The 19856-nt window shown below is 48.2% G+C and overlaps 2 protein-coding genes across 2 annotated transcripts; one reads left to right on the top strand and one right to left on the bottom strand.

Moving 5' to 3' along the window:
• Positions 1-3455: 3455 nt before the first annotated feature.
• Positions 3456-3866, top strand: LOC142246718 (histone H3-like). Its single transcript, XM_075319774.1, has one exon. The coding sequence runs from the start codon at positions 3456-3458 to the stop codon at positions 3864-3866; it is 411 nt and encodes a 136-aa protein (XP_075175889.1).
• Positions 3867-5538: 1672 nt separating this feature from the next.
• On the bottom strand, positions 5539-5925 carry LOC142246317 (histone H2A type 2-B-like). Its single transcript, XM_075319352.1, has one exon. The coding sequence runs from the start codon at positions 5923-5925 to the stop codon at positions 5539-5541; it is 387 nt and encodes a 128-aa protein (XP_075175467.1).
• Between the last annotated feature and the right edge of the window lie 13931 nt (positions 5926-19856).

Here is a 19856-nt window from a genome sequence, read left to right as displayed (position 1 = left end):
ACTTGGGTGATAAGGTACATACACCCTCACTGCAAACCTGGCTCCATTACTGGCCAGAAAGAATCCCCAGCTTTAATCTGGGTGAAAACATCTTTCAGGGAAAACTATATATGAGATATTATGTCAGAGAGAGAATTCACGATATACATACACCTCCATGAGAACGGTCTATCGAATACTCAATAATTCCGATTAAGACCAAAGTTTAGGGGTCTTCCCCAATGTATTCAATTCTAGGTAAGAATACATTGACATCCACTAAAACAAGACCAGTGAATACGCATACAACGTTCAACTCACTGCTTAGCAGGAAAACCATACCAGGTAACAGTCTAACAGTCAGGGCTCTTTCACCCACTTTTTCCTTAACACTGCACCTGTACATCAGGTCCAAGGTATCAAACATCAATTATTGATGACACGTCACTCATAGGTGTAAATATCTCAGTGTTCCTTCACAAGGACTGCAGCCTCTTGGGGCTTCCATGTCACATATTTAGGGCGTTCTTGTCTGGGACTATCGGAATAATGGTGCGATGCCATGTGTGGCCTGACGTCCTCAAATAAGGACAGCACCTGTGGTTTACCTCTACTAGGGACAGTGTTGGTGGTGGGGTGGATCATTGTTAAATCATTGTCATCTTCCTGCCCCCCCTCGGTGGCTTCTGTTGCTCCAGCAACAAATAGGCCAGTGGCCTTGGGACTGAAGATGGCTGGAAAAGGGAACCACGTTGGAAGGGGGGACTAGGTGCGGCCCAACCTGAAATGACGTCTGGGCAGGCTAGGGAGGGCGTTTGGTGGGCAGGGGGACAAACTACACAAGTCCAACCCTCTGAGGATGACATATAGGGTGGTGGGCATTGCTTTCTAATGGGCTTGGCCACTTCCTGAGGAGCCATTTTCTGAGCTGGTGCAATATAGAAATATCTACCATCTCTATCCCATTCCTCTTTCCAGGCCAATCTTTTAACGTCCTTTGACGTTCTATACCATGCTTCAGCATCCATAAGGAGATCTTTATCTTTCAAGATCCCTCGCTTGTTTAACAAAACATCTTTCCATTCCTTCTCGTTCGCTTACTAATTCTTCTGCCGTTAACTTGACAGGTGTGGACTGATTAGACCCCATGCTTCAAGGGTATACGACCCAAAACTAACACGTCAATCTGGATGTCTGCTCTGCCGTAATCCACTTCCTCTTCTGGACCAGCGATTTTACACATCCACAGAATACACAGAATTTCTACCTCAGTCCACAAACCACAACACAAACGAGCTGTCTTACCAGGAAGGTGTGTCACGTGGGTGATAAAAACCAAATTCACCCTCACTATCTCTTACTTCATGTACCAGTAACCTCTGTTCACACTATATACACCTTATTCTAACGGTCCGTCCAGAACATCAATAATACTGTTTAAAACCAAAGTCAAAAAGGGATTCTGCCAATGTTCTCCTACCTAGGATCGCAGAGAACATCAAATTCCACCAGATACAGTCAGGGTCACACCATGACGCTGTACCGGCCAAAACCAATCCCCCTATCGTCTCCTCTCTGTGGAAGACCACCAGGATACAGTCAGGACTCTTACCATGACACCTGTACCTGCCCTTTAGATTTATCAATTACTGACTATCAACCGGACACGTTACGTTACACACCCGTGTATACACTATATACTCAGACAGCATACTTCAAAGTACATCTTCAGAGTTTTTTTTTTCTTCACTCAAAGACAGCTCTCACTACATTACGTGACACTTCCTCTTTTTGCATAAACCAGTATATACGAACAAAGCACACAGAACTTCACGGTTCTCGTAACCAGCAAGTACTCCACCTGCTGCAAATAGACAGACATCTCAACAGGTAGACACAGGTCAACACAATGACATAACAATAAGGACACTATATACACCATCCAGGTGGCTGATCTCACCTGCAGATATAACCATATATATTCATATATGCAGCGTATATAACAACTTCCTCATTTTCCCTTGCCTTTAAGTCAGAGAAAAATAAAACATAGAACTTCTGCTTTTCTCCTAGAGCAGACAAAAACCACATTACATTTCATGTGATTTACAATTTATACAGACAGCTTAAGGTGAACCTGACCACCTTGGTGTGGGATCTCTTAGGACGGCCTATCTCATGCGAGATGGCGGTCATTAGGTGTCTAGACTGGGACAGCCCAACCCCCCCTTCGAAATGCAAGTACACGCATGAGGATTGCAAGGTGAGATTATACAAATTTTCTCACCTGCATTTGGAGTGTGCACCTCCACCTCTCGCGTAGTTGCCTTACGACTGAAGGTGTCAGCACGGCCGTCCGCCATCCAGAGCTCCGTCCTAAGGTTCGTTGGGCGCCAAATGATAAGGACGTAATTTAGGTTGATGCAATCTAGTCATGCATCCCTCTTAAACTGTCTGCAGTCCAAATTATGAGTCACTTGTGGTAGCATGCATGACCACACTTTCACACACACCAGAGAGACGTACTCGGATATGAATAGAAAGTAAGACTGATTTATTTCCGGGAGTTGTACAAATATATATAACCTTATTGGCTAGGTGCCAAGAATACGTAACACGTCTCCTATTGGATAAAGTAGAACAGCTTATTCTGTGATATACAATTTACTGTAATGTGCTTGGTTCCTCATTTATATTAAGCAATGTCAGCATGATTCACTTGTCACAAGAATAGCCCAGACTGTCTGTCTGAGTCTTATGCCAAGAGATATGTGGGGTACAGTTCAAACACCATCTTAAATCCTGTTCTTTATGGATATCTCCATGTAACTCTTATATACTTATATACTCATAATAATTCATAACCTTGTCCATAACACAGGTTCCCGCACACTGGTGTTACTATAATGAGGGTTATTATTCCCCGGCTTTGGCGCTGTATTCCCGCCATATCACGTGTGCAGCTGATCACACCCCGGCCGCGTCCTGCAGGTCACAGCAGCAGGAGTGATGCGCGTGTAATGAGCTCTTCTGTCGCTGCTCCCTTGTGAGCGCAGATTGGAGCCTACAAGTCACATTTACCCGCATCACTATCATCAGATTTTGGCCCCGGGAACCTAGAAACCCGCGTTAGGATGTGTAGGAGGAGGGAGCGGCGCTGTACAGCTCTGCGGGAAGATACAAATACAGGCACATCGGCGGCTCCTGTAACACCCGCTGCTCTGATACAGACACTACCCACAAGGGGGAGCTGCGGAGACCCCACCCGCATCTGTAGGGCGGGATTACTGGCCCTCAGGCTCCGCCTCCTGTGAGCAATGATTGATCGCGGACATCACACCCTATTGGCAGCTTGTGTTATTTTATGAAATATCCAATGGGGTGCTCTGCATGAAGCGGGAAAACGAGCAGCAGAGTATAAATCTCCTGCTCTCTGCGCTGCTCCTCATCACATCTGTTCTCCTCTATACTGAGCTATGGCCAGAACTAAGCAGACCGCCTGTAAATCCACCGGAGGGAAAGCTCCCCGCAAGCAGCTGGCCACTAAGGCCGCCAGGAAGAGCGCTCCCGCCACCGGCGGAGTGAAGAAGCCTCACCGCTACCGGCCAGGCACAGTCGCTCTCCGTGACATCCGCCGGTACCAGAAGTCCACGGAGCTGCTGATCCGTAAGCTTCCCTTCCAGCGCCTGGTAAGAGAAATCGCCCAGGACTTCAAGACCGATCTCCGCTTCCAGAGCTCGGCCGTCATGGCCCTGCAGGAGGCTAGCGAGGCTTATCTGGTGGGGCTGTTTGAGGACACAAATCTGTGCGCCATCCACGCTAAGAGGGTCACCATCATGCCCAAAGACATCCAGCTGGCCCGCCGCATCCGTGGGGAGAGGGCCTAGATCTGTCCTGCACCCCGAGTACAACACAAAGGCTCTTTTCAGAGCCACCCACATCTACCTGAAAGGCTACAATGTCCTGCTGCTGTGGGGTGAGCGGAGGGAGGATCTCCTGTGCCCTGGTGAATGCTGTTCACTCACTGATCTATCATGTGGCTGATCATGTAACACCAGGGTACATGATGGGGGTGGTATAGCCGAACATGGCGATATCTGAGCACAGTCCATACCCTGCTGTGCTGCGGTCACTACAGAGTAAGAAGCAAAGTTCTGCTGTGAGATGAATGTGTTAATGCCGCTTAATGATCTTTTTAGGATTAGACCTGTGTGGGTGATCGGGTGCAGCGAATATTCACCGGGAATAACGCTGTATGAGGCAGCTGGATAGATGGACGAACTGTACCGGGTTTATAAACTACTGTGTAATCACCGCGTCTTGGGCACTTTAATCTCGGATCGATGGAGGCCACCGAAGATTAATAACCCTTCAGAATAATGGCGGCTCATCCTCCATCCAACGCGATCACCGTGTGCGGGGGCAGCAGGTCTGGAGGACAGGACTGCGCTGTATCCGGAGCATTGTAGAGCTGCCCCAGACCTGAATCCTCACAATATAATCTCCCCTATATGCAGAGCCGCAGGCTATAATCAGATGGACGGAGAGCAGCGATTGGGGGGATGTTCACAATAACGGCAGGAGGGTCACAGCAGCGGAGACTGAAAAGTAACTGAAATCGCAGCTGAATACGGTGACACCAAAGGGTTAACACACGGATGAGCGCTCTTAATGACATGACGTGTATATAGGCGGAGCTAAAACGAATTTGAAATTCCCGCTCAGTGGTGATGGTTTCTTCCCTCCCTTTTCTGTGACACGTGCTCCTACCTTCTTTACAGTTTGTCCTGCTGCTGTGGGGTGAGCTGACTGCCGATCTCCGGGGAATGCTGTAACTGTCACTGATCTGTCATGTGTCTGATAATACAGATAACACCGGGGTGTATAGTGCAGTACAAGTGTCTCCTTCCCGTATTTAACTCATTACTGGCCAAGTATCGGCCGATCCCGCTCCACAATAGTACCCGTTCCCCTGACCTATGGCGACTGACGAGAACGGGTATTATTGTACCCCCCAAACCCCTGCAGCGCCCACATCCTGCTAGAACATACGGGGTGATCGGGCAGATCTACCTGTATCCATAGTTCCGGCTGCGCATGACTGTGACCCTATTTAGCGGGGAAGTTTGTGACTTCTGTAAGATTGCTTCTAGGTAGCCGCACTAAGAGTTATATGAAAACCCGGCGTCTCCACTCCACGGTAAAGACAATACATTTCTGTCCTCAGCACAAGACCCTCCCTCCCCTGTATATACTGAGCGCTGCTGTATACACTATAGAATTGTGCCAACTGAAAAGCAACCGCTGCTCCATCACCACATGTCAGCTCTGGAGCAGATCAGCCCAGTCATTTCACGCCCTGAATATCTGCTCTGTAGGAAACGCAGCACAGGAGTGCGGGTAGTACATATATCTATACACCGCCTGGTGCTCCTGTTCTATCAGACAATCCGATAAGTTCAGACATCGGCCGATATCAGCGGAACCAGCTCTGATGAGGAGGATGTGGTGGCTATTAGAAGAGCCTTTGTGTTGTGGATGATGCGGGGTCAGCGGCGCTCACTTTCCCTTCTTGCCGCTCTCGGTCTTCTTGGGCAGCAGCACGGCCTGGATGTTGGGCAGGACGCCTCCCTGGGCAATGGTCACCCCACCCAGCAGCCTGTTCAGCTCCTCGTCATTGCGCACGGCCAGCTGCAGGTGCCGGGGGATGATGCGGGTCTTCTTGTTGTCCCGGGCGGCATTGCCGGCCAATTCCAGGATCTCAGCGGTCAGATACTCGAGCACAGCGGCCAGGTAGACCGGAGCGCCGGCGCCCACTCTCTCGGCGTAATTGCCCTTGCGGAGAAGCCTGTGCACACGACCGACCGGGAACTGCAGTCCTGCCCGGGATGAGCGGGTCTTGGCCTTAGCGCGGGCCTTCCCTCCTTGTTTGCCGCGTCCAGACATCGCTGCGTTTCCAAAGATCAGCAGGTAAAGAACTGTAATGTGACACGTGTGCGGCTCCGGAGTGTTTTATAAGCGGCTGCTCCGCCTTCCTCTCCTGTCATTGACTGAATCTGAAGTCAGCCATGGAAATGAGACTTGTGGATCCTCCAATGAGCTGCAGGGGCGGTGATCATGACGTTTCCACAAGTCACATGCTTTTTCCCCTAATGGAACAGCGATGTGGCGTCAGTGCTCATTTGCATGGCCGGTCTATAAATACGGCCGCTCTGGGAGGAGCAGGATCACTAATCTCTTCTCTTGTGACGTTGTCTTTCTGGTCTCATCATGCCTGATCCCGCCAAGTCCGCCCCAGCCGCCAAGAAGGGCTCCAAGAAAGCCGTGACCAAGACTCAGAAGAAGGACGGCAAGAAGCGGAGGAAGAGCCGGAAGGAGAGCTATGCCATCTACGTGTACAAGGTGCTGAAACAGGTGCACCCCGACACCGGCATCTCCTCCAAGGCCATGGGCATCATGAACTGCTTCGTCGGTGACATCTTCGAGCGCATCTCAGGGGAAGCCTCCCGCCTGGCTCATTACAACAAGCGCCACACCATCACCTCCCGGGAGATCCAGACCGCCGTGCGCCTGCTGCTGCCGGGAGAGCTGGCCAAGCACGCCGTGTCCGAGGGCACCAAGGCCGTCACCAAGTACACCAGCGCCAAGTGATCACCACCGCTGCTCCCATCCTCCACACCACAAAGGCTCTTCTAAGAGCCACCACATTGTCTACAGCAGAGCCTGATACTGGAGAGACTGGCTATACAGCACAATGACGCGGTATATAGTGTTATAGTGGGAATATAAAGTACCTTTTATACAGATGTATTGCGTAATATTGCGGTTCACAGTCCTAGATTAGGAATATACTGCGTTATACAGAGATATGGGGTTATACGGCAATGTCAGTATACACAACCATTTTGAGATTTTATGGAGGTTTGTAGCATATGGAGATAACAGTACTATATGGAGGTACTGGGAACATCGCGGGCAGTAACTGGTTAACTAAACGTCTATGGGCGGAGCCAGGGCCTTACTGACTGCTGATTGGCTGAACGTTAAATTTGAAATTCCCGCCCTATGGCTGAGAGTTTCCGCTCTTTGTTCTCGGTAACACGCGGTGATTCGGTTTATTTCCTCTTCTCAGGCCGGGAGTGATTGATCTGTCCGCACTATATTGCTGTATACAGCGCTGTATGGGCTTTGCATATTCTACTAATACTGGACTGTTTGGAGTAACACTGAATATTACTATGAAAGCTTTATATGGGTGTAAAAAGTACAATATGGGAAGTAGACAACATGGAAGGTGCACAGCAGTATATGGCCCTGTATGGATGTATATGAGGAGCTCTCAGGAGTATATGGGGTAAACAGACCTGTGTGTGGTCCTGCTGTGTAATTATACAATGTGAGGCTGTAGACAGGAGCGGATGTGGTGATATTCGGGCTGTGATCTCCGGTGACCTGATTGCCGGACTGCCCTGCCGCCGTGTCCCGCAATCCGGCAGAGGTGACCGGCGGTCACACATGATACCCTGGGAGTCTCCAGGTGTGAACTCCGGTGGCTTCAGTGACGTCACCGCTCCTCACAGAGCTGCGGAGGGAATGAGGGTGTGCGTCTATTTTATTTCAAATAAAGGATTTCCCTTGTGTTTGTGTTTATTTCTTTTGACTTATAGAGTTGATTATAGGGAGTCTCATGCGCCTCCCCATTACTATCCTTGATGCAGCTGTTTTTTTGTCAAATCACAGCTGATATTAACCCCATATATTGCCATATATTTAGTGATCACCTTTGCTTATGGCAAGGTGCTCCATCATGCTGGAAAAGGCATTGTTGGGCGCCAAACTGCTCTTGGACAGTTGGGAGAAGTTGCTCTTGGAGGACATTCTGGTGCCATTCTTTATTCATGGCTGTGTTTTTAGGCAAGACTGTGAGTGGTGCGATTCCCTTGGCTGAGAAGCAACCCCACACATGAATGGTTTCAGGATGCTTAACAGTTGGCATGAGACAAGACTGGTGGCAGCGCTCACCTCTTCTTCTCCTAATAAGCTGTTTTCCAGATGTCCCAAACAATCGAAAAGGGGATTCATCAGAGAAAATGACTTTACCCCCGTCCTCAGCAGTCCACTCCCTGTACCTGTCGCAGAATATCAGTCGGTCCCTGATGTTTTTTCTGGAGAGAAGTGGCTTCTTTGCTGCCCTCCTTGAAACCAGGCCTTGCTCAAAGAGTCTCCGCCTCACAGTGCGTGCAGAAGCACTCACACCAGCCTTCTGCCATTGCTGAGCTAGCTCGCCACTGCTGGTAGTCCGATCTCACAGCTGAAACAGTTTTAAGATACGGTCCTGGCGTTTGCTGGTCCTTCTTGGGCGCCCTGGAGCCTTTTTGGCAACAATGGAAGCTCTGTCCTTGAAGTTCTTGATGATGTGATAGATTGTTGACTGAGGTGCAATCTTTGTAGCTGCGATACTCTTCCCTGTTAGGCCATTTTTGTGCAGAGCAATGATGGCTGCACGTGTTTCTTTAGAGGTAACCATGGTTAACTGAAGAGAAACAATGATACCAAGCACCAGCCTCCTTTTAAAGTGTCCAGTGGTGTCATTCTTACTTAATCATGACTGATTGATCGCCAGCCCTGTCCTCATCACACCCACACCTGTGTTACTGGAACAATCACTAAAACAATGTTAGCTGCTCCTTTTAAGGGAAGAAATTCAATGATGTTGAAATGTGTTTTGGGGGTTGAAGTTCATTTTCTTAGCCAATATTGACTTTGCAAGTAATTTCTGTTAAGCTGATCACTCTTTATGACATTCTGGAGAATATGCAAATTGCCATTAGAAAAACGTAAGCAGTAGACTTTGTAAAAATTAATATTTGTAGCATTCTCAAAACTTTTGGCCATGACTGTATATGCAAGGGAAATCCGTGCAGCTGGAAGATGTGCTGAATGAAGGCATCGGCGAGTTCCGGAACAGAGAGAAGACTGACCATGGGGACGAAATGAACAATCTTGGAGAATCGGTGCACCACGACCCAAATGACCATATATTCAGAAGATAACGGCAAGTCCGTGATAAAATCCATGGCAATGTGTTGCCATGGAATGGAGGGAATCGGTAGAGGCAGGAGACGGCCATAGGTCAGGTGTTTGGGCGTCTTGTTCCGGGCACAGGATGGACAAGTGTAGACAAAGGAGATGACATCCTTATGGAGAGACAGCCCACATCACCGCACACATCCCGACACTACCGCCCACATCATCACCGCACACATCCCGACACTACAGCCCTCATCATTCCCGCACACACACCGGCACTACAGCACCCATCATCCCCGCACACGCAGGCACTACCGCACCCATCATCACCGCACACACACCAGCATTACCTCAGTGACGTCCCCGCTGACAGAGCAATTCACTTCAGTTGCTGCGTGGAGCTGATAGAGAGTGGTCGTGTTCTACTGCCGCTCCTGTCAGCTTCATGTAGCAGAGCTGGTTGCGTCGCCGGACCTCGTGTGGATTACGCCGGACCTGGAGGGGTATTTGGGGATTTTAATAAAGTGGTGAAAGAGGGTGTTTTTTTTTTTCTTTCATTCCAAATAAAGGATTTTTTTGGGTGTGTGTGTTTATTTACTTTCATTTACAGGTTAATCATGGAATGTGTCTCATAGACGCCTGCCATGATTAACCTAGGACTTAGTGGCAGCTATGGGCTGCTGCCATTAACTCTTTATTACCTAGATTGCCACCGCACCAGGGCAATTCGGGGTGAGCCGGGTCGAGTCCCGGGACTGTCGCATCTAATGGATGGGGCAAATCCAGGTGGCTGCTGGCTGATATCGTTATTGTTTCCCATAACGTGGGGCTTCCCATCCTGACAATACCAGCCTTTAGCAGTTTGGCTTGTTTTTTTAATTATTTATTTATTGTACTGCACGATATAGACCCGCCCATTGGCGGCTGTGATTGGTTGCAGTGAGACAACTGTAACTCAGCGTGGAGGAGGGTCTGACTGCAACCAATCATAGGCGAGGGTGGGCGGGGGAAGCAGTGAATACGAGATTGAATAATGGGCGGCTGGCTTTTTCAAAAGAGGAAAAGCCGCCGGAGCTTTGTGACAACTGTGCAGCATCACGCCCGTGATCGGTGAGTATGAGAGGGGGGGGCAGAGACCAGGAGTGATTATAAACGATTTCAATCGTTCTGCTGGACATGCTGAGCATGCGCAGCAGAACGTGACAAAATCCGTCAGCGGATTCCGCCGCTTAGCGCATAGCGGCGGAAACTGCCACCATAGACAATCATTTGACACCGTGGCAGATTCCAATAGAATCCATCAAGGTGAGCTATTTAACAACACAAAAACGCTACATGCAGCGTTCCTTCCACCCGACACAGCATCAAAATAACGACGCTGCGTCGTGCAGCAGATGCAACGCAAGACCATCCGTTGCTATCCGTAGCTAATTGTAGTCTATGAGGAATATAACGGTTTCCTGCAATGTTTACCGTAATTCTTCAAAGCTGTGGATAGTAACGGAAGCCGTCCAACGCAAGTGTACAAGTAGCCTTAAATGGCAGCGGATCGCTGCCATTTAACTCCAGGCTTAATCATGGCAGCGTCTATGAGACAGCTTTCATGATTAACCTGTAAGTAAAGTGAATAAACACACACACGGAAAAATCCTTTATTTTAAATAAAAGACAAAAAGCCCGTCTTTCACCCCTTTATTAACCCCCCAACACACAGCTCCGGCGTAATCCACGTATGTCCCACGACGCTTCCATCCAGCCGCGACTGACACTGTGCAGAATGAGACTGCAGAGGTAATTACAGGTCATTTCCCACCGCTCGTGAGAAATGCAGTGTGTGCTCACAGGGACTCTATCTATTGATTGATCTGTCCTCTATCTATCCCTCTATCTATCCTTCTATCTATCTATCCATTCTTCTATCTATCCATATCTATCTATTTCTCTATCTATCTATATCAGAAGGACATTACCTTTTTTTTTCACTTTTTCAACATGCTTTATTTATAAAAAACCGCAGGGACAAACCTGCGGAAAAAACGCAGCAAAGCCGCGGTTTTGGTGCTTTTTATTTCCGCAGATGCGGTAATCTTCAACTCCCAGAAGTTTCTCAAGAAATTTTCTTGAGAAAAATCACTTTTCTAGTGCGTACATAGCAGGAATCTTCTGGGAGTTGAAGATTACCGCACCTGCGGTAAAAAAACGCACAAAAACCGCAGAAAAAACGCATGCATTTTTTCCGCAGGATGGTCCCTGCGGTTTTTTTTATGCTTACAGATAATAGATAGAGGGAAAGATGGATAGATGAATAGATAGAGGGATAGATAATAGATGAGAAAGACCTATATAATGTGTTACGGGGGGGGGGGGGCGGCAGATTAGGATCAGGGGGTATATATCCTAATCGCCAGTCGGGGCCCACCGTGCTCCAGATGACAAAGGAACTGCTGGCACCTGAGGGTTAGGCGGAGACTATAGAGCTGGATGGCTCTGAGATAACCCAGGAACTCTGGGAACCGGTCACGTGTGTTGGGACACGTCAGACCGGACGACAACCCAATTAGCGTTTTGGTGCACCTAGCGCTACGCCAACCACGTGTGCAGGAAACGCTTCAGGCCGGGTGGTAACCAGGTAGCGTTGACCGGAAGACCGCCAGGAAAGCGCCCTGTCGGCCACGTGTGTAGGACACGTCAGGCCGAGCGGTCCTCCGATTAGCGTTTCTGGCCACCTCTCGCCTGGCCACGTGTGTGTAGGACACGTCAGGCCACATGGGTACACTAGTAGCGTTGACCGGGAAGCCGAGGAGGATAAGGAACACCCTGTTAACTCCACAGGGGCCTTGGGGTACACAGTCCGTGCGCGTAGGGGGCACAACCGGATAGGTGGCGCAGCAGGTACAATGTCCGTGTGCGTAGGGGGCACAATCGGACAGGTGGCGCAGCAGGTGCGTTGTTCGTGTGCGTAGGGGGCACAATCGGACAGGTGTCGCAGCAGGTGCGTTGTCCGTGTGCGTAGGGAGCACAATCGGACAGGAAGCACAGCAGCCGCAACCCAGTTAACGCCACTGGGCTGCTATAGCAAGACTGGAACGGCAGGAGGGAAGTACGGAGCCTGACCCTGATGTGCCGAACCACGAATCTTGGCGTGACAGGCACCGTTCGCCTAACCCTACCTACCGCTTCCCAACATAGGCTTATGCCGCAATGAGGCTCTAACATGGAGGTGTGCTCTGACTGAGCAAATGTGAAGACTGCGCACCTCCATGTTGTCTCAAGCCCCTTTTATAACCTGGGTCCGCCCCAAACCCAGGGTGGAACCACCAAGGTCCAATAGCAGAGTGCCATGTCATCAGTGACGTCACATGCGACCTATCCGGAACCGCTACGTCATTGATGACTTCATGGCAGCCACGCCCCAAACACTTCACCAGTCATCGTCTGACGACCAATACTGAGGTGCCAGATCATAGGGGCGGGCCTCTGCGAGCCAGTCCGGAGTTGCCACGTCATCAGGACACCTGACACCCTCTGCCCTATCAGGGCCTGCCACCTCACGGACGTGATCATTGAGGTCCTTATGGGACCTAGCCTCTGGTGCACTAAGTGCCTGAGCATGCCCAGTAGGCTGAGCAACAGGCTCAGAAAGCAGACTATCAGTTTGAGCATGCTCAGTAGGCAAAACACCGGGCTTAAACTCTGGCTGGGGTAAATCGGCGCACGCATGCGCACTAGCCGCCTCTCCACACTTAAACGTGGTGGAAGGAACAGCCAACTGGATGACCCGAGGCACGGCCAAGAACGGCAGTGGGCGCAACAGGAACCGCAGCAGGCTGCTTGCGGCTATGGCGGCACCGGTTCGTAACATAATGTCCCACCTCCCTGCATTTTCTAAGCTGGCACCCTTTAGTGACTTTCATGTGGCACTAAAGGGTGCTTAGCCTTGTATTTAGCCAAAGAATAAAAAATTTATTTAAAAAAAAAACGATGTGAGGTCCCCCCATCTTTTGTAGCCAGCTAGGCTAAAGCAGACGGCTGCAGCCTGCAAACCACAGCTGGCAGCTTTACCTTGGCTGGTAATCTAAAACAGAGGGCACCCCACGCTATTATTTTACATTGAATAAATACTTTAAAACAAAAAACGTGGGGTCCCCCCAAATTGGATCCCCAGCCAAGGTAAGGCGGACAGCTGTGGTCTGGTATTATCAGACTAGGGAGGTCCACCATTATTGGACACTCCCCAGCCTAAAAATAGCAGGCTACAGCCGCCCCAGAAGTGGCGCATCCATTGAATGTGCCAATCCTGGCGCTTCGCCCCAACTCATCCCATTGCCCTGGTGCGGTGGCAGACAGAGTAATATTTGGGGTTGATTCCAGATGTGTAATGTCACCTGCCATCAAGCCCTGGGGTTAGTGATGTCACGGCGTCTATCAGATACCTGATATCACCAACCCAGTCAGTAAGAAATAAAAAATAGACAACAAAAAAAGTTTTATTTGAAAAAACACTCCCCCAAAACATTCCCTCTTTCACCAATTTATTGAAAAGAACAATCAATTCAAGGTCCGGCGTAATCCAATAATGGCGTCCTACGGCGATCCGATCCATACCATAGAAGTCAGTGACAGCGCTGATGTCAGGAGAGCAGGAGATCGTCACAGCAGGTAATGATCTCATCTAACCTCCTGACAGCAGCGCTCGTCATCCCCGCGGCTGCCAGCACTGCAGCGTGAGAAGCTGCTGATACTGCGGGCAGACACTGAAACGCTGCAGTGCAGGCAGCCGCGGAGTTGGAGTGGGACACAGACTACACGGGCACTAGGAGGTTACACGGAAGTGCTTCTGTGCGGCATCCAGGGAGTGTGACGTGTGTGTGTGTGTGTTTATACTCTGCTCCACTTCCTCTTCCTGTCGTAATGGCATCACTTCCCTGCAAAATGCAGGGAAGTGATGAACATTACCGCAGGTAAATCGCGGCTATACCGAGGGTATACCGCACAGCACTTGCTACCTGCGGTATACCCGCGGTATTTCGCGATTACATTACAGTGAATGGAGTGAAATACCGCAGGTCCCTGCGGAAAAGAAGTGACATGCACATTTTCTCAAGAAATTCTGCAGAAAGAATTTTCTTTAGAAAAAACCGCAGTGTGCGGACATCTAATTTTTTTCCCATAGGTTTTTCTGGGAAATGTCTGCAGAAAGATTTCAAACATTTCTCAAGAAATTTCCGCAGCAAAATCGCGGGTAAAACTGCTGGTAAAAACGCAGTGTGCGCAGAAGGCCATAGAGAATAGATGATAGATTGATAGAGGATAGATTAGATAGAAGGATAGAAGATAGAGGATGAAGGATAGATTAGATAGAAGGATAGAGGATGAAGGATAGAGGATAGATTAGATAGGATAGAAGATAGAGGATGAAGGATAAAGGATAGAAGAGATGGAGGATAGATTAGATATTAGGATAGAGGATGAAGGATAGAGGATAAATTATATAGGATAGAAGATAGAGGATAGATTAGATAGAAGGATAGATAGAGGCTAGATAGAGGCTAGATAGAGGATGAAGGATAGATGAGATAGAAGGATAGAAGATAGAGAATTGATTAGATAGGATTGATAGAGGATAGATTAGATAGAAGGACAGAAGATAGAGGATAGATTATATAGAAGGATAGAGGATAGGTAAAGGATACATGGATAGATGATAAATAGAGGATAGATGGATAGAGGGATAAATAAATACTGCATCTCTTTGTAGGTGAAGGAAAGAGTCAGATGCATTTCTTCTGATAAAACTATTATAAAGAAATGAGTAAAAAAAGACAAATACGTTTTTTATTTTCACCACCTTGGATTCAAACCAGCAACTTTCAAACATGTGTCCAGCAGCCTCCTAGGCTTTCTAGTTGCTCTAGCTTAGGGGTGGGGAACGTCTTTTCTGCCGGGGGCCATTTGGAAATTTCTACCAACCTTCGGGGGCCGCACAAAATTATCAACTTGAAAATTACCCTAATACAGTGTCTACAAGTAGTATTCAACCCCCTGCAGATTTAGCAGGTTTACACATTCGGAATTAACTTGGCATTGTGACATTTGGACTGTAGATCAGCCTGGAAGTGTGAAATGCAGCAAAAAAGAATGTTATTTCTTTTTTTAAATTGTGAAAAGTTTATTCAGAGGGTCATTTATTATTCAACCCCTCAAACCAGAAGAATTCTGTTTGGTTCCCCTAAAGTATTAAGAAGTATTTCAGGCACAAAGAACAATGAGCTTCACATGTTTGGATTAATTATCTCTGTTTCCAGCTTTTTCTGACTAATTAAGACCCTCCCCAAACTTGTGAACAGCACTCATGCTTGGTCAACATGGGAAAGACAAAGGAGCATTCCAAGGCCATCAGAGACAAGATCGTGGAGGGTCACAAGGCTGGCAAGGGGTACAAAACCCTTTCCAAGGAGTTGGGCCTACCTGTCTCCACTGTTGGGAGCATCATCTGGAAGTGGAATGCTTATGGAACTACTGTTAGCCTTCCACAGCCTGGATAGCCTTTGAAAGTTTCCACCCGTGCCGAGGCCAGGCTTGTCCGAAGAGTCAAGGCTAACCCAAGGACAACAAGGAAGGAGCTCCGGGAAGATCTCATGGCAGTGGGGACATTGGTTTCCGTCAATACCATAAGTGACATACTCCACCGCAATGGTCTCCGTTCCAGACGAGCCCGTAAGGTACCTTTACTTTCAAAGCGTCATGTCAAGGCTCGTCTACAGTTTGCTCATGATCACTTGGAGGACTCTGAGACAGACTGGTTCAAGGTTCTCTGGTCTGATGAGACCAAGATCGAGATCTTTGGTGCCAACCACACACGTGACGTTTGGAGACTGGATGGCACTGCATACGACCCCAAGAATACCATCCCTACAGTCAAGCATGGTGGTGGCACCATCATGCTGTGGGGCTGTTTCTCAGCCAAGGGGCCTGGCCATCTGGTCCGCATCCATGGGAAGATGGATAGCACGGCCTACCTGGAGATTTTGGCCAAGAACCTCCGCTCCTCCATCAAGGATCTTAAGATGGGTCGTCATTTCATCTTCCAACAAGACAACGACCCAAAGCACACAGCCAAGAAAACCAAGGCCTGGTTCAAGAGGGAAAAAATCAAGGTGTTGCAGTGGCCTAGTCAGTCTCCTGACCTTAACCCAATTGAAAACTTGTGGAAGGAGCTCAAGATTAATGTCCACATGAGACACCCAAAGAACCTAGATAAATTGGAGAAGATCTGCATGGAGGAGTGGGCCAAGATAACTCCAGAGACCTGTGCCGGCCTGATCAGGTCTTATAAAAGACGATTATTAGCTGTAATTGCAAACAAGGGTTATTCCACAAAATATTAAACCTAGGGGTTGAATAATAATTGACCCACACTTTTATGTTGAAAATTTATTAAAATTTAACTGAGCAACATAACTTGTTGGTTTGTAAGATTTATGCATCTGTTAATAAATCCTGTTCTTGTTTGAAGTTTGCAGGCTCTAACTTATTTGCATCTTATCAAACCTGCTAAATCTGAAGGGGGTTGAATACTACTTGTAGGCACTGTATATTTGTTAAAACAATTAACTCACTGTGGCGGCTGGAGCTTCTACTCTTTGGTGCAGCTGTAATATTAGGCAATGTTCTTGTTGATTTTCCAGGTTTGAGTTGTCTGGGACGGCTGTATATACATCACAGGGGAGGGTGGGGAGGAATATAGATCACTGGGGAGGCTGGGGGCATAGACATCACTGGGGGGTACATACATCATTGATGGGGAGCACAGACATAGCTGGGGGGGCATAAACATTGCTGGGGAGGGCTGGGAGGAATATACATCACTAGGGAAGCAGCAGGGCATAGATGTCACTGGGGATACAAACATCACTGGGCAGCACAGACTGTACTGGGGGTATATACACATCACTGGGTTGCACAGACATAGCTGGGTGCACAAACATTGCTGGGGTTATATACATAGCCAAGGGCAGACAGCCCTGGGGGATGCCGGAGGAACACAGACAGCCCTGGGGGCACAGAGAATGATGGGAGAGGATGGAGGCACAGACAAACCTGGGGGACGCTGGGGGCACAGAGAAGGATGGGAGAGGCTGAAGGCACAGACAGACCTGGGAGAGGCGTGGGGCACAGAGCTCACTGGGGAGACTGGGGGGAGCACAGAGCTCACTGGGGAGACTGGGGTGGCACAGAGCTCATTGGAGAGACTAGGGGGGCACGGAGATCACTGGGGAGACAGAACAGATCACTGGAGAGACAGCACAGATCACTGGGGAGACTGGGGAGACGGCACAGATCACTGGGGAGACTGGGGGGGGGCACAGATCACTGGGGAAAAAGAGGGGCACAGAGCGCTGGGGACACAGACAGACCTGGGGGAGTTTGGAAGCAGTTAGAGAACTGGGGGAGGCTTGGATCACTGAGTGCTGGAGGTGGCTGCAGGCATGGAGAGGAGGAGCTGACGCGGGGCACAAGGAGCCACCACCGCCGGGCACAAGGAGCCACCACCGCCGGGCACAGGGAGCCACCACCGCGTACAGTGAGCTGCCACCGCCGGGTACAGGGAGCCACGGCCGGGCACAGGGAGCCGCCACCACCGCCGGGAACAGACCTGGGGGAGGATTGGCAGTCAATCCTCTCCTGTTTTATTCTAGCGCTCCTCACACCGACCCCACCTACAAAGTATGTCCTCACGTAGGCAGTGCCAGCGTGGGGACGTAGTCTTTCAGGTACAGGAAATGCAGTGTTCAGCATTGAGCGCGCTGTGTGAGGTTTTAAAGGGCCAGCAGCCAGCAAGATGCGACTGCAGTCCCCAGGAATCAGCCTGGGGGCCGCAGAAAAAGTCTTCACGGGCCGGAGGTTCCCCACCGCTGCTCTAGCTGTTGATCCACTAGGAATTGATGATGTAAGAGGGAGGATTTTATATGAATAAACCTACAATGAAGCCTCTGATTGCACAGAGCTCCATTGTACAGAGCAGCGTCTCTGTGTCCTTTATTCTAGAGGGAGAAGAAAAGAGGGTTTTTTTCTTCTATTAAAATTACTAAAAATAATCAAAAAAAATAGAATGTCATTTTATTACACTTTTTATAAAATAATAAACATCACAAATCAGCAAATAACATGGACATATTTGGTGTCCCTGTAATCGTAAAGACTTGAACAAGACAGCGATCAGACTATTTATGGGGATTGGTAAATGGCGGGAAAAAAATAGCGCAAATTATTTTTATTTATTAAATCCCATAAAAATGTAATAAAAATGCATCGCTGAGGCCGTGTTCACACATAGTGTAAATGCTGCATTTTATCTGCAGGTGTCCGCACCACGAAGACAATAACATTCTTCTCTGATTATTGCGTGTTTGCGGTATTTATTATGCATTGTCCCCTTATTTGATACGTTTTGTGTTGATGTGAATCCTGAAGATTATAAAGAAAAAAAACACCAAATCCGCACAGTTCAGCAGCGACTTCAGACCGAGGACTGAGATTTCATTACGTCTCATCCACTTTGCTTGGACATTTAGTCCGTGTTCACATGTAGTGTAAATGCTGCATATTTTTTCTGCTGGTTTTTTTGCACACATTTTGCTGTGTTTAATTGTCCAAGTAAAGTGGATTCCATGAAAACACGCCGCTGATCTCTGCAGTTTTGATGCTTTTTTTCTCTGGAGGTTTCTATGTGGAACTTAAAAAAACGCAGGAAAAAGCCTCTCTACAGTAAAAACACTTAAAAACGCAGATTCACATCTGAACCAAAAACGCATTAAATAATAGAGAAAAGGCAGAAAAAAATGCAGGAAAAATCAGAGAAGATTGTTATTGCATAGTATAGTGCAGACAACGGCAGAAACAAAAATAAACAATTGATGCAACGTGTGAACATGGCCTTATAGGCACAAATAAGAAACATGTCATATAGTGACACATAGAAATAAGAAAAATCTGGCTGCTATGACTACCGTATTAACGAACAGTCCGGGGCATCTACTGAATGACCCTTACTGCCAAATGGGTGTGGCTAGGGGCGTGGTCAAAATTTGCTGCTGCGCGCAACGCATGATTTGTCCATCTTTCCTTATTTCAAAAGTTGTAAGGTATGCATATACTGCTGTGCACCTTCCATGCTGTCTACATCCCATATTGTACTTTTTACACCCATATAAAGCTTTCATAGTAATATTCAGTGTTACTCCAAACAGTCCAGTATTAGTAGAATATGAAAAGCCCATACAGCGCAGTATACAGCAATATAGTGCGGACAGATCAATCACTCCCGGCCTGAGAAGAGGAAATATATGGAGATAAGGTATGCACACCAGTGACTATGCAAGGGGAATACATGTAATAGCAGAAACTGCTGTGTGAATACTGACATGAATTTAGTGATTTTTTTTAGGTTCTTGCACCCAGTTCAAACTTAGAATGGTGTTCCAAATGTTATTTCTTATTCGAGAAGACGAAATAAACCGAATCACCGCGTGTACCGAGAACAAAGAGCGGAAACTCTCAGCCATAGGGCGGGAATTTCAAATTTAACGCTCAGCCAATCAGCAGTCAGTAAGGCTCTGGCTCCGCCCATAGACGCTGTGTTAACCTGTTACTGCCCGCGATGTTCCTAGTTTTCTAGTACCCCCATATAGTACTGTTCTCTCCATACCCTCGTAAATCTGAAATGGCTGACTTCAGATTCAGTCAATGACAGGAGAGGAGGGCGGAGCAGCCGCTTATAAAACACTCCGGAGCCGCACACGCGTCACATTACAGTTCTTTATCTGCTGATCTTTGAAAACGCAGCG

Source organism: Anomaloglossus baeobatrachus, chromosome 7, assembly GCF_048569485.1.
Source record: "Anomaloglossus baeobatrachus isolate aAnoBae1 chromosome 7, aAnoBae1.hap1, whole genome shotgun sequence".
NCBI classification, from domain to species: domain Eukaryota; kingdom Metazoa; phylum Chordata; class Amphibia; order Anura; family Aromobatidae; genus Anomaloglossus; species Anomaloglossus baeobatrachus.
Note: the sequence above shows the minus strand (reverse complement) of the source record. Positions and strands in the feature narration are given on the sequence as shown.

Coding starts and splice junctions, on each gene's coding strand:
- LOC142246317 (XM_075319352.1), bottom strand. CDS start 5,925: ATGTCTGGACGCGGCAAACAAGGAGGGAAGGCCCGCGCTAAGGCCAAG.
- LOC142246718 (XM_075319774.1), top strand. CDS start 3,456: ATGGCCAGAACTAAGCAGACCGCCTGTAAATCCACCGGAGGGAAAGCT.